Source organism: Solanum lycopersicum, chromosome 1 (assembly GCF_036512215.1).
Source record: "Solanum lycopersicum chromosome 1, SLM_r2.1".
Classification (NCBI taxonomy): Eukaryota; Viridiplantae; Streptophyta; class Magnoliopsida; order Solanales; family Solanaceae; genus Solanum; species Solanum lycopersicum.
Genome location: NC_090800.1, coordinates 2,356,300 through 2,371,189, shown reverse-complemented (window position 1 = coordinate 2,371,189; position 14,890 = coordinate 2,356,300). Strand labels below are relative to the sequence as shown.

Here is a 14,890-nt window from a genome sequence, read left to right as displayed (position 1 = left end):
TTTTGAACCCCCTTATTAAAAATTTTGGCTCCGCCTTTGCCGACGCTACTCGTCCAGTAAGAAGAACTTTTCTATTATGATTTTTTTGACGAGTTCGATCAAGAGGGACAAAAGAGAGATGCTTTCTATCGAGTTCGATCAGGAGGGACAAAAGAGAGATGCTTTCTATCGATCAAAAACATATATCGCCTCCATACTCTCACGATCCGCAAAAATATGCAATAAACATGATTGAATCAAAGGTCTTAAATATGATTTTCGTCTTTCATTTGGATGTGTTTCTCCGTTAAATAATTTTTAAATAACATATATTTAAATTAATCGAGACCTCAATACGAATACCAGACATCAAAAATAACAAAAAGGTGACGAAGGAAGGGTTTTTGGCATGAAGTGATTAGAAGGATACGAAATGAGAGAAAGAGAAGCAAGTTGGTGGGCCCAATCCGACGTCGTATATGGACACGTTAAGGGTTGTGGGCTCCATTGACAGCACCATCATCTTCCTCTCCTAACCCCCTTCCTCCGTCATACGATATTCGAAATTCACTGACCTGACTAATCTACATTATTAAAAATTCTCATTAATTTTTTTTTATTTTTGAGATGGTTCGATTTAATTTTTCTTTTTTGTTTAACTTATGAATCTTTTTATAACGTACAATTTAACGATTTCTTTAAATCAAAGGAAAAACAGGATTTTACGATCTAAGATTTTATAAATTTGATCAAATCTATGAGAAAGCATTAGAGAATTTAGTTTAATGTTGTCCGAAAGAATAATTTTCAAAGACTAAATTTTCACAATTTAAAATTGACAAGAAAATAAAATGATGAAAAGTTTTCTTGTTTAGCGACAATTGAGTAAATGTCATTGTTTTCGAAGTAGCTAAGCCTTAAACGATTTTTATATGGAGTGTTGATAATAAATATGTATATTTATTGTTGTCGATATATATAATATAGCGAAAATTATATTGTTGATGCTAAATAACGTCGCAATTTTTATTTATTTATTAGAGTGTTGCATAAATTAGCTGAAATTTGTATTGTATAAGCTCATTTAAAGAAAACTCGTTTCGTATGAGAATTATTTTAATTTTCAAAACTCGAACCTAAAATTTATAATTAAGGATAAAAAAATTTATCATATATCTCACTTTGATGGTCCCTTCCTCTACTTCCACCTCTTCCCCTTTTGAGAATTTTTTTAAAAAAGAAATCCTTTTGTGCAAATTTTGTAAAAAAAAATTAATTTTAATAGGAAAATTGTTTTAAGTCATCAACTTTTGCTATAAAATTGATTAACTTATATTTGCCTCAAAATTGATTTAAAACATACAAAAAATATATGAGAAAATTATGATAAAACAAAAAAATGCTACCTATTTTTCAAGAATATATCGAGCTTTAAGTTAATTGTAGTTATAATTATTTTGTCTATTTAGAATTCATTAATAATTTTTACAATTTATATCATTATATTATTATACTGCGTATAATTAAATCGTAAATCATACTACCCCTAAAAAAATTTTAAAAAGTTTAAGTCCCCAACCTCTTTTGGTTATTAATTGTTTTTTTAGTTTTACAATCTCTTAATGATAATAATTATTTCTAAATCATTATTCACCACATAAACAATTTATTTCATTATACAATTTGTATAGTTAATGTCCCCTAATCTCTATATAACAATCCTTAAATTAGTATTCACCATATAATAATATTTATTTATGTATTATTAAAAATAATTTATTTATTTTATAAATTATACTCTTTTATAATCAAATGATAAATCATATCATCCCTAAACATAATCTTTAAAAGTTTTTTTCCCTTTTTTGATAATTAATTACCTTTTCATTTTTTTCAATCTTTACATTATAATCCTTGAATTATATTCTCCACTAACTAATTCATTTCATTATATATACTCCCCCTGTAGTTATATATTATAAATGAAAAAAAAGAGATAAATATACCTTTAAACTGTCGTAAATGGTATGCAAATACTCGTTGTCATATTTTTGGGATATTGGTGCTCCCGTCGTCCAAAAACTAGAGCATATATACCTTTTATACTAATGGACATACACATATCATAATCTTATCCACCGATCCGACATTTATTAAATATCGAATCGACAGATAAAATTGTGTCACTTGTCCCTATTTAGCATTCCGTTAGAGTAACGACATATATGCTCTTTTCAGACGACAAAGACACCAATATCCCAAAAATATGACAAAGGGTTATCTGCATATCATTTACGATAGCTCGAGGTATATTTATTATTTTTCCCTATTATAAACCACACTATCCCTAAACTTACCCTCTCAAAGTTATGATTCCCTCTTTTGACATTTATGTTATCTTCTTTCTCTTTTTTTTTTTTTTTGGCATTTAGACTTGGGATATAGGTGGTATAAATGAGATTGAAAAATAGTTATAGAGAGAGAAGAAAACCAAAAAAAAAATAAAAAAAATAATAATAAAAAAAAAATATATATATATATATGACACCTAGAAGAAACATAGAAGAAAAAACCTCATTGGCATCTTTTTAGAAAAAATTTCATTTATAGCAAGTAGCTCTCTCACCATGGGATAATTCTTAGCTCTCTCTTTTTTTTCCTCTCACTCTCACTCACTCATTCACTCATTTTCATTAGCTCAAAAAAAAAAAGTTTTGCTAATTAATTAGCAATAATTTTATTTTTTTATTTTTGTTTTTGAAGATAAGGTTTGTAAGGGGAATTATTTTTTCTTGAATTCATTTTTTTTTGGGTGAATTCAAGAAAAATGTCAGGAGAACCTTCATCAATTATGTTTCTTGCAATGAGAGAAGAACAACAACAACAGCAACAACAACAACAACACGAAGTTCTTCTTCTTCAACAACAACAACAACAACAACAACATGGCGAACCGCCTTCTTCATCAACAATTCAATCACAACAAGCAACAAAAAAGAGAAGAAATCAGCCTGGAACACCAAGCAAGTATCTTTTATATATATATATATATACTAAAAGTTTTTTTTTAATAAAAAATAATTTTTAAAAAAGGGGGTTTGAATTTTTCCTTTTTCCTTTTTTTTCATGAAAAAAAGAAGGTGATTTGATAGTAAATTCAACTTTACAAAGAAGAAAAAAGAAACCCTAGTCAATCTTTGAAAGGGAATTCATGAGTTTTATGCAAAGGAATTAAAAAAAAAACTTCACTCATTTTTTGATCTAATTTTTATATCTTGTTCAGACTCTTTAAAAGTACTACTACCAATTCATATCGAATCCTCAAAAAGCTACTCATTTTTTGAAGATTTGTTATAGTGGCGGCGCTATTTTTTAAAGAATTCCAGCAACATAAATTTTCTAGATATATGTTACTCGAAATCTTCAAATCAATTTTTGAAGAATTTGATATATTTATGTCAAACTTTTTTTTTTTGGTTACGGTGGCGGCGCTATTTTTTAAAGAATTTCAGCAATATAAATTTTCTAGATATATGCTGCTCGAAATCTTCAACTATTGAAATTTTTAAAGAACTTGATACATTTATTCCAAATATTTATTAAAGGGTTCGAACAACAACCTAACAACATAAATTTTCTAAATATATCCTGCTCGAAATCTTCAACAACAAAAATAGTTAGAGTGTAATTTGTTGAATTAACCCTCTAAAACCTTAACCTTTTTTTTTTAATCAATTCGATACACATATGACAACATTTTTTTCTTTAAAGTATCTGAACAACATAAATTAATTCCTATTATTTGTTTTTTTTTTTTCAGATCCAGATGCAGAAATAATAGCACTATCTCCCAAGACCCTAATGGCAACAAATAGGTTTGTATGTGAGGTATGCAACAAAGGTTTTCAAAGAGAACAAAATTTACAACTACATAGAAGAGGACATAATTTGCCTTGGAAATTAAAACAAAAGAGTACAAAAGAGGTTAAGAGAAAAGTTTATTTGTGCCCTGAGCCAAGTTGTGTACATCATGAACCTTCAAGAGCACTTGGTGATCTTACTGGGATTAAGAAACATTATTCAAGAAAACATGGTGAAAAAAAATACAAGTGTGAGAAATGTTCCAAGAAGTATGCTGTCCAATCTGATTGGAAAGCTCATACTAAGACTTGCGGTACGCGCGAATATCGATGTGATTGTGGCACCCTTTTCTCAAGGTATGTAGTGATCGTCTCGTCTTAATGTTTTATATGCTGATATGTGGTTGTGGCACCCTTTTATGTATGTAGTAATCGTCTCGTCTAAAAGTTTATGTATTTATATGTGATTGTGGCATCCTTTTCTCAAGGTATGTAGCGATCGTCTCGTCTAAAAGTTTATATGCTGGTATGTGATTGTGACACCCTTTTATGTATGTAGTAATCGTCTCGACTAAGAGTTTATGTGTTTATATGTGATTGTGGCACCCTTTTCTCAAGGTATGTAGCGATCGTCTCGTTTAAAAGTTTATATGTTGGTATGTGATTGTGACACCCTTTTCTTAAGGTATGTAGTAATCGTCTCGTCTAAATGTTTATGTGCTGATATGTGATTGTAGCACCATCTTTTTCAAATTATGTATGTAGTAATCGTCTCGTTTAAAAATTTAAGTGTTGATATGTGATTTGTGACACTTTTTTTATGATATGCAGTAATCGTTTTGTGTAAAAATTTAAATGAAAGGACATACATATATATATATATATATATATATATATATATATATATATATATAGAGAGAGAGAGAGAGAGAGAGAGAGATAAAAAATGAGGTTTTTTTTTACCCCCATTTTGGTACTAATAAACAATCATGTGATATAGTATTAACTGTCTCGTTTAAAAGTTTTAATTTATTGATATGATGAATATGAATAATATAAGTTTTTTTTAAAAAATAAATTAATTTATGGATATCTATTTTGGTTCTACTTAACAATCATGTGATTGTGGCACCTCTCTTTCTCAAAGTTTGTGTATATATTAGTCATTTCATCTGAAAAATTAAATCGTACGGTAGATAGAGTTCAAGAATACGTCATCACAAAAATCGTGCGAAATGTGATAGGAATTTATACGAAAAAAATCGCAAATTTCTAATAGTAAAAAAAGGGTTTCTTGATTCCTGTTTGTTTTGTATACTTACGATTTGTGCTACTAAAATCAATTTTGTGATACATACGATCATTTCGTTTAAAAGTTTAAATTGTTAGTGAAAAATATTACGATCGAGGTTAAATTTTTTTTTTAATTTTTTTTTTTTGAATTATGGCTACACACCCAATTTTGATACTAATAATGATGAGGATTATAATAGCTCAAGTGAAAATATATAGCTATTGACTATCTTCTTTGATTTTAGGGCTTTTAGATTCCCCAAAAGTGATAAAAGTTTTTTTAAAAAAAATACTTTTAATTAATGAAAAAAGTTATTTCCAGCTTTTCCAACAGTTACATATTCTTTTTGGACTATCAATTTATTTTTTTTATTTTACCTTTTTGTCTTTTTTCTAATAGGTTTTGTTTTTGTCTTTGGATCTTTTTATTTGCTTGTACTACTACTAAAGTATTATTATTATTTTTATCTCAATTTATATTCATATTTTTCATTACCCCTTTTTTCAAAAAAAAAATAGAGAATTTCTCGCTATTTTACCAAATTTTTCATCGCGTATTTTTTTTAGTGTTGGTTATTGTAGAAATAACGTGGGAAAATCATGTTTTATCAGACGATTCTCCCATTGAATGGTTTTGTTTAATTGCTTCTTAAATTTTCTGTCAAGTTAAATTGTGTGAAAACTTAAATTGAGACGGAAAAATAATAGAAAATAATTATAATGGTACAAATGAAGTAATACTTATTTTTTATTTTTTTTATTTTTAAATCTGAATTTTTCAGTCATTTTTTTTCCTAGGAATTATCGTCCTTTAGCCGTTACTGCTATCTGTTTTTTCTTATTCACGTGTTGCTATGCCATGTAATTTTATTATTATTTTTTTTGTCTTTTTTTCAATTTTTTTTTGTTTGTTTTTTTGTCTGAGTTGTATAGATGCTTTTAAATGTTTTTTTTTAGAGTTCTTTCAACCACACCCCTTTTCATGATAATGTTTTATTTTATCGTCGATATGATTCGGTGAATGAAGTCGTTTTCTATTTTAATTAGAATTTTAGAGATTAAATTTGAGTATAGAAAAAAATTTAAGGTTTTATTTGGTGCAAATTCGAAATAGTGGACTCTATTACAGGGCTGACATGGAAAATTAAAAAAATAATATTTTATTTATATTTTTAAATTAAATTAATTATTATCTTAGAATTTTCTCCTTTTTTTCACAATCACTATTATTTTTTCAATGAAATTTCACTATCATATGTGGTATTTTCGATAAGCTAAAATGGTCTCATACTTCTGATTTTATAAAGTTTTTTTTTTTTTGAATATCGGATTTGTATATTGTAGTCGAACTTCATTATTTCATAAGGATAGAACTAAAGGTTCGTGTATTTGATTCGCCGTTCTTAGACTCTATTTGTATATGTAATTGTTATTGAAGTTGATATAAACGTTTTTTCCATTATTGATTATATGTTTGTATTATTATTATTTGATTCTTAATTGTCATAATCATCTAAGTATGGGACCACTTTGTACAAAATTGTATTATTCAACTCATTTTCAAGTCCATATTTGTGTTTATTATTGACGTTTTTGGTAAGTTTCAATGGTGTAATCAATTGTCTAAAAAAAAATTCTACTCTCTACTTGACTAAAACATTCTTTTCACAAGACTCTACTTCTTTAATAAATAGTCCAAGTCTAGATTCATTATTTTTCTTTTTGAATTGATCATAATATATATATATATAAAATACGATATACTGACAGTATATATAACTTAAATATGCAGGCGTGACAGTTTCATCACTCATAGAGCCTTTTGTGATGCATTGGCACAAGAAAGTGCAAGAAATCCACCAAGTTTGAGTAGCATTGGGAGTCATTTATATGGAAGTAGCAACAACAATAGTATAAGTTTAGGCGGCCTCTCGAAATTAAATTCCCAAATTCCAGATCATCATGAAATGCTTCATTTCGGAGGTAGCAATAACAACAACAACAACACTAGTGGTGGGGCCCACCACCATCATCATCAGAACCAGTTTGATAACAATAACAACAACAACCTCATTGGCTCGTCAACTTTTCGTCCTTCAACTTCCTTTTTCCAACTTCCAGCAGATCAAACAAGTCATCAAGATTACGGGGTGATCAATAATAACAAATCATCAATCCATGGACTAATGCAACTTCCCAATCTCCACAACAACAACGCGAGTGTTGCTACTGGTTCTTCTAGCATGTTTAACCTGAATTTCTTCCAGAATAACAACAACAACAACAACATCGTTGATAATGATCATAATAACACTATTTCTGGAGGTCTTGGTGGATTATTACTTCCTAGTCCTCATCAATTTAGCAACAACACTAGCGGTGAAGGTTCAAATAATTCATCGAACATTTTCTCAAGTGGTACCATTCTGAACGATCATCACCATCATCATCATCATCATATGAGTTCATCGATTCCTTCTCTTTATGTCTCCTCATCACCAGCCCCACCTATGTCAGCCACCGCTCTCCTTCAAAAAGCGGCTCAGATGGGTTCTACTACTAGTTGCAACAATAGTAGTACTAGTGTTTCATTGCTTAAAGCATTTGGCTCTGTTGCTGGTGTTGGTGCTGGTGTTGGTGGTTCATCGTCTAGCATGACAAAATCTGATCTTCATCCACCGCCAGCTGTCAATTTTGGCGGCGTTTTCGGCCATGAGGACCCTATGGGAGCTGGAAATCATCTTCATGACCTAGTTGTTAATGCTTACGGTGAGTACTAATGCTTGAAATATATGATTATCTCGTCGAAATATTAAAATATTTTTATTTATTTAATAATATCTTCATTACAACCTTCTTACGCGCTAGTCTAATTCTTTTTCTACAACCCCAAAACATGAAACATTTGATAAAATTACAAATAGACACTTTTCAACTCCTGAAATTAAAAAAATAATCATTATCATCGTCATAGATTTTGAAATTCCATTTCTAACAATGGAATTTCAAGCTCGATGACATTGACCATTTTTTTTTAAATCATAAGGGTTAAAAATGGCTAGACCTCGTTATTACTATTGAAAATTTGTTCATGTTTTTTATATGATTCAAGTACGTATGAATTCGTAAAAATACTCTTAATATATACTAAATATCTCATTTATTTAATACTTAATTATATTTTCAACATACGTTACAGGTCCACAAGACCAGAATCAAGACTATGGAGGAGTGGTAGGAGGGTACAATACCAACAACAACAACAAGATGAATAGTTATGATCAACCACCACCACAAAAGAAGCAAATGATTAGTAAACCCTTTTCAATGGACATTGGGATGGGTGAAGAAGCTAATAGGTTGACAAGAGATTTTCTTGGAGTTGGAGAAATTGTGAGAACTATGAGTGGTGGTGGTGGAGGATTTAGTAGCAGCCAACAACAAATGAGTTCATTGGATAATAATAATAATTTTGAGAGTAGAAAAAATCAAAGTCATCATCAACAACAACCTTTTGGAGGTGGCACTTTTCAATGAGTAAATAGAAGACATACATCCACCAAAAAGTACAGGTAATATTAAAATAATATTATTTTTTCTATTTCATTTTACGTGTTTTAATTTGATTGATTACTTGTGAAACTTTTACATATAAAAAATTATGAATTTAAATGTTTTTATATGTGATAGGATGAATGAGATATTTTCATTCTGTTTCATTTTACGTGTCTGAATTTGACTGATTACTTGCAGAACTTTTACATATAAAGATTTGTGAATTGAGATGTTTTTTATATGTAGTGGGATGGATGAGATATTTTCATGTTTAAGCATAGTTGAGACATTGTTACTTTTATGTGTTTCATCTTAATGTGTTTTAATTTGACTGACCGTGAGATATTTTAAAATATTAAGAATCATCTTTTGAATCATGTGATTTTAGATTTTTGATATGGAGAGATATATGAGATATTTTCGTCCTTAAGCATGGTTAACATATTAGTGTGTATTTGTTTCATTTAGTGTGTTTTAATTTGATTGATTACGTACATAGTTTGAAGATATATATAAAAAAGGTTTTAAAATTAAAATTGTAAGTTTAAATTAAAAGTTATAACATGTGAAAGAAAAGGGTAAATAGTCGTAGATCTCAAAAAATGTGATGTATAGTCAGTCTACCATAATGCAAATAGTACTACTGACTGCTTATACGACTCGAACCTTGTGACATATAAGACATGAACAGATAATTTTATCATTGCCTCAAAACTCCTTTTTATAAAAGACTCAATATGTATACAGTATCAAAAATAATTTTAAAATCTTATGATTTTAAACCTATCGTATATGTGATTTTTTGAATACTAGTTCTTTCCTTTGGTATAAATATGCCTGTCTGAGTGTCAATCTGTATGTCTGTTACTTTCCTTTTGGCTGCAATTTATTGTTTTTTTTTTGGTTGAATAGTTTTTCTTTTGTCTAATTCTGTAGATTATACTTCAGAGCACACCATTTTCAAAAGTACTTTATAACTACTCTATTAAATAATCAATTTATCTAATATTTTTTATTAAAAAAAGTAATATATATATACACACTGTTATATCGTTAAAGATTCTGGTGAAATGATAAGTATGTTTTAGATTGAGTATTTGGATATCGAATAGTTTTTGGTAGGAAATGTTTTATCTTTTATTCTAGAATAGAACTTTCGATGTGAATCTGAATTAGTGAGATCGATATCAAATAATAGATATCTAACACGGAGCGAAAAAACAAAAAAACAGATTTCAGAATATGTGGGGAGTGAAGGTCACATGTACATGTATAGATAATTATATTCCTTTGTTGTTTACATGTCTTGTCCCTCTCCAATTGCCCCCTATTGTGCTGTTTTTCTTCATGTGAATGCATGTACTAAGTCACGGGGTGCTGCCTTATTGGATACTCTAATAGTAATATATAATATATGAAATAGTTTTTTTATCGGTATAATTATGATTCTTAGCTACATGTTAGAAGAAAAGAGAGGTGAGAGGGATTGGAGAGAGGTGAGTGATACTGGAACAGGAAGGAGAAAGACGGGAGAGAGATGGGGCAGAGGGTAGAAAGATGGGAGAGAGAGAGAGAGGGCAGAGAGATGGGGCAGAGAGAGGAGAAAGACGGGATAGAGAGAGGGCAGAGAGGGGAGAGAGATGGGGCAGAGAGTAGAAAGACGGGAGAGAAATGGGGCAGAGAGAGAGGGAACAGAGAGGGGAGAGACGGAAATCATCCTTTTAAGATTTTATTTGTCAGATTATAATAAATTTATTATTATTATTTGCTTATTTATTTGTTCTGAATAATTTAATTTGATTTATACATGAGTGTCGAATAATGGATGGTTGAACTGAATTTAAGCAAATTCAAAAAAGTTGATAAGTTGATAAATAGATGAGTCAGCGACCCCTAAGAGTTACTAGTGTTAAGATGATTTAGGTTAAAATGGACTAAATAAGAAGTAATACCCTAATACGTCGATCTCTTACCAACGTTCTTTTTTTAATTTTGTATCGACTCAAGTATTGAATATGATGAATTTGACAAGAACAAATTGTTTGAGTTTTTGTATTTGCTAATTATTAGCCTATTCAAATTTAAACGAGTTGAACGCGTCATATTGTATCATCTGTATTTTTCAAAACACCTCATATTCTCTTTTTCACCAACCTATACCCCTAGCATTCCACTTCCACCTCTCATCGTATTTGTTTATATTTTATATAAATAATTTTTAAATAGTATTTTTTGTTAAGTATTAAATAAAAAACATCTTATTTTCTTGAAAAACATTTTCCTTTGAACGGAAACACACCAATAATCCTCTATTGCTTGTAGATTTAACACATTGTTAATTATTATTATTATTATTATTATTATTATTTTGTTAATGAAATTTTATGGATATTTTTGCAGGGATCCATGAAAAGGTTTTTAGCTGTAGATTAATGAAGAAGTTCTCTAGAAGATTTTTGCTGGAAATTAGAAATACTTTTATTTCTAGAGATAAACCTTAATTAGAAAAAAAAAAAAAGAAAAAAAAAAGACAAACAAAACTTTGGGAGTTTTTTAATATTTTCTTTAGTTGTTGAATTTCTTTTTTGTTTTTTTTTTTATTTTGGTTGGATAGGCCAAGATACAAGTATTAACTGCACAAAATTATTAGAACTTTAAACTTTGTTTATCTGATGATAGATTTATATAAATAGTTCTTTAATTATAGGTTTTACATGTTTAACTGTGTAATTATTTAGTAGAAAGTTAAGTACGAACAAAGATTTGTGTATCTGTTAACGCAATGAAATTCTCTAGAAAATTACTATAGAGAAATTTATCGAAATTAATTATGTTTCTAGTGGAGACATAATTTAGAGAGAAACATAATTCAATTTTCACGAATTAAATGTTAATTAAGAAAAAAAACATAATTCAATTCTCATGAACTTAATATCCTAATTGATCAATCATATTTATCTCTGAAACATATAAAAGAGAGACACATAATTTAAAGTAATAATTTCTATCACAAATATCGCAAATATGATTAATATATAAGCATGATATTTTGAGTGTCTTTTGATATTCGACTTTTTCCTTCCAACACTTTGTTTAGTTAGTTTAAATATAATATTTATTTTGATTTGTTATTTAAATTTTATTATATCGTATTATTAACTCATTGTTAGGTAGTAATGAAAAGTATCATTTGTGTAGCGATCGACTTGGTGTGATTGTATTATTACCATAATTTTTTCCTTTCATTTTTGTCTTTACTTAATTATTTAACAATTCTATGTTTTCATTTACCCTTTTTTTTTTTTTATATTAGCTCTACCATAAACCTTTTTTTTAATATAAATTTATTCTTCAAATTATCGATGATAATCTAATTAAACATTATATTTATTTAAAAAATATAATACAATACATTATCAAAACAATACGTAACGTTACCATACAATAAAGAAAGACTACAAGTTGTTCCTCTCTAAATTCGTGAATTCAATAACAAACAGACACACTCAATTTACGTATGATGTCTTATACGATAATTTGTGTCCTAATCATGTCTTATACGACACGTGTGTCTACTTATTTTATTATTTATATACACTCAAAATTAAATATATAACTATCATTTTAAACAAGAGAGACATATAATTTAAGTAACAATTTCTATCACAAATATCGCAAATCTAAGTAATATATAAACATGATATTTTGAGTGTCCTTTGATATTCGACTCTTTCCTTCCAAACACGTTGTTTAGTTAGTTTAAATATAATATTTATTTAAATTTATTATTTAAATTTTATTATATCGTATTGTTAACTCATCATTCGGTAATAATGAAAAGTATCATTTGTGTAGCGATCGACTTGGTGTGATCGTATTATTATCTTAATTTTTTTCTTTACTTAATTATTTAACAATTCTATGTTCTCATTTACCCTTTTTTTTTATAGTAGCTCTACCATAAACTTTATTTTTTTTTATAAATATAGATTTATTCTTCAAATTATCGATGATAATCTAATTAAACATTATATTTATTTTTTTTAAAATACAATACATTATTAAAACAATACGTAACGTTACCATACAATAAAGAAAGACTACAAGTTGTTCTTCTCTAAATTCGTGAATTCAATAACAAATAGACACACTCAGTCTACGTATGATGTCTTACACGATAATTTGTGTCCTAATCATGTCTTATACGACACATGTGTCTATTTATTTAATTATTCATACACACTCAAAATTAAAGATATAAATATCATTTTAAACAAGAGTAAAAGACGTATTTATATATTATGCCTAATTGAATCGAAGATACTTTGTAAGCTTATGCATTATTTACAAATCACAATGATATAATATAAATATTGAAGAAAAATTTATAATATTTAATATGATTTATCATTGTAAACAACCTGGCAGATCCACAAATATTTGGTAGATTACATCCAACCAAATGCAAGTAGCTGCATGGCTCATCCAAAAAGCCATATAAACACATATAATAATAATAATAATAATAATAATAATAATAATAATAATAATAATAATATTATAGTATATGATATATACATCAAGTGGACCTAATACTTAACACGTTTTATATATATATATAATATATAATGAAAACTACATTTGATATATGTCAAGTGGACCTTCTATTTGTGTAGGGCTTCCAATCACCCTCATGTATAGATAATTAAATTATTATCGGAATTTATGGCGGGATGAATAGAATTTCTCCGTTTTTAGTCTCTTAAATGAATAAATTTTAATAGGAAGCATCTTTTTTTTTAATAGGCTTGCTTTATACATGATAAATTCAGATCGGTTGCTATTGAAGAAACGTATAATTATTTAATCTAAAAGATTAATTTGTTAGAAATCAGAATATATATTTTTATTTATTAAATTATATTAATTCTCTTGCCATCGAAATTACAAAGTGAACAACAAACACCGAATTAAAAAAAAAAGTAATTGAAAATTATAATATAGTATAAATTACTATTAGCTAAGCTAGGTAATTTTCATGGAATATTTGGACATAACTACACACAACATAGACAACAAATATATGCTTGAGATACATTATGTTTCACGTTATGATATTCGAGGAATATTTGTTATAAAGTTTAGGTTGTGTTTGGTATGGTGAAAAATATTTTTAAAACTTTTTTAATGTTTGATCATTATAAAAAATTGAATTTTTTTTTCTTAAAAATGATTTTTCTAACAAAAATAAGAAAAATAAGTTATACAAATAACATTCCGGATTAACTGTATTTTCACTCTTCAATACTCCTCACCTTCACTCTCACATTCGTAAAAAGCAGTGGTTCCTCCCGTTCTATTTCTACGATAAATGTGTAGGACCTCCGACACATATTCAGTTCTATTCAAGCTAAATAATCACAATCCCTATCATCATCGATCTTCGCCTTTGTACTTTTATAGTAGTTATCTAAATTATATATAAATAATTTTAAATTGTTATTTTTTTATTGATCATGCTAAGAAAAATACGTAACTAGTTCACTTATATAGTTATCTTCTAAAAAAAGGTTCTATAAAAAAAACATTTATTTTCCTTTGCCGAATATTCTCCATCCAATATTTGGGATCAATGACCATTATACTAGTCACTAGTAGTTATTAGTATATTTATTTGGGTTAATGCACAAGTATCCCCTCAACCTATAACCGAAATCTCAGTAACACACTTATACTATACTAATGTCCTATTACCTTCCTGAACTTATTTAATTAATAATTTTCTATCCCTTTTCGTCCTACGTGACACTATCTAGTGGGCCCAACGCTGGTTGATTTTTTCTCAAGCTAGTGCCACGTAGGTCGAAAAGGGGTAGAAAATTACTTATAAAATAAGTTCAGGGTAATAGGACCTTAGTATTGTATAAGTGTATCTCTGAGATTTCGTGCATAGGTTGAGGGGGTACTTGTGCATTTTCCCTATTTATTTTATTTATTTGTTTCTATTCTTTTCACTCATGTGCTTATTGATTGACTTGAAGGAAAAGAGAGACTATCGAGATTGAGAAGGGAAGGAAAGAAGTGAGCGAGATTTGAAAGAGAGAATTGAGAGAGGGGATAAATACATATTGTATTCGTTTTATTAAGTGTATATAATTTGTATTAACAGATATAATTGTATCAAGTTATATCATGTTGTATCA

The 14,890-nt window shown here is 28.1% G+C and overlaps 1 protein-coding gene across 2 annotated transcripts; it reads left to right on the top strand.

Annotated features, from left to right (window-relative positions):
* Window positions 1-2,233: 2,233 nt before the first annotated feature.
* LOC101253219 (protein indeterminate-domain 4, chloroplastic-like) lies at window positions 2,234-11,391 on the top strand. Of its 2 annotated transcripts, none has more exons than XM_069296049.1 (5): window positions 2,234-3,002; window positions 3,800-4,196; window positions 6,925-7,901; window positions 8,332-8,704; window positions 11,088-11,391. In XM_069296049.1, the coding sequence occupies exons 1-4, from the start codon at window positions 2,807-2,809 to the stop codon at window positions 8,667-8,669; spliced, it is 1,908 nt and encodes a 635-aa protein (XP_069152150.1). In that variant the 5' UTR covers window positions 2,234-2,806; the 3' UTR covers window positions 8,670-8,704; window positions 11,088-11,391. The 2 variants fall into 2 exon arrangements, with proteins under 2 accessions (XP_069152150.1, XP_069152153.1); XM_069296052.1 differs by having other exon boundaries at window positions 2,466-3,006.
* The last annotated feature ends 3,499 nt before the right edge of the window (window positions 11,392-14,890 follow it).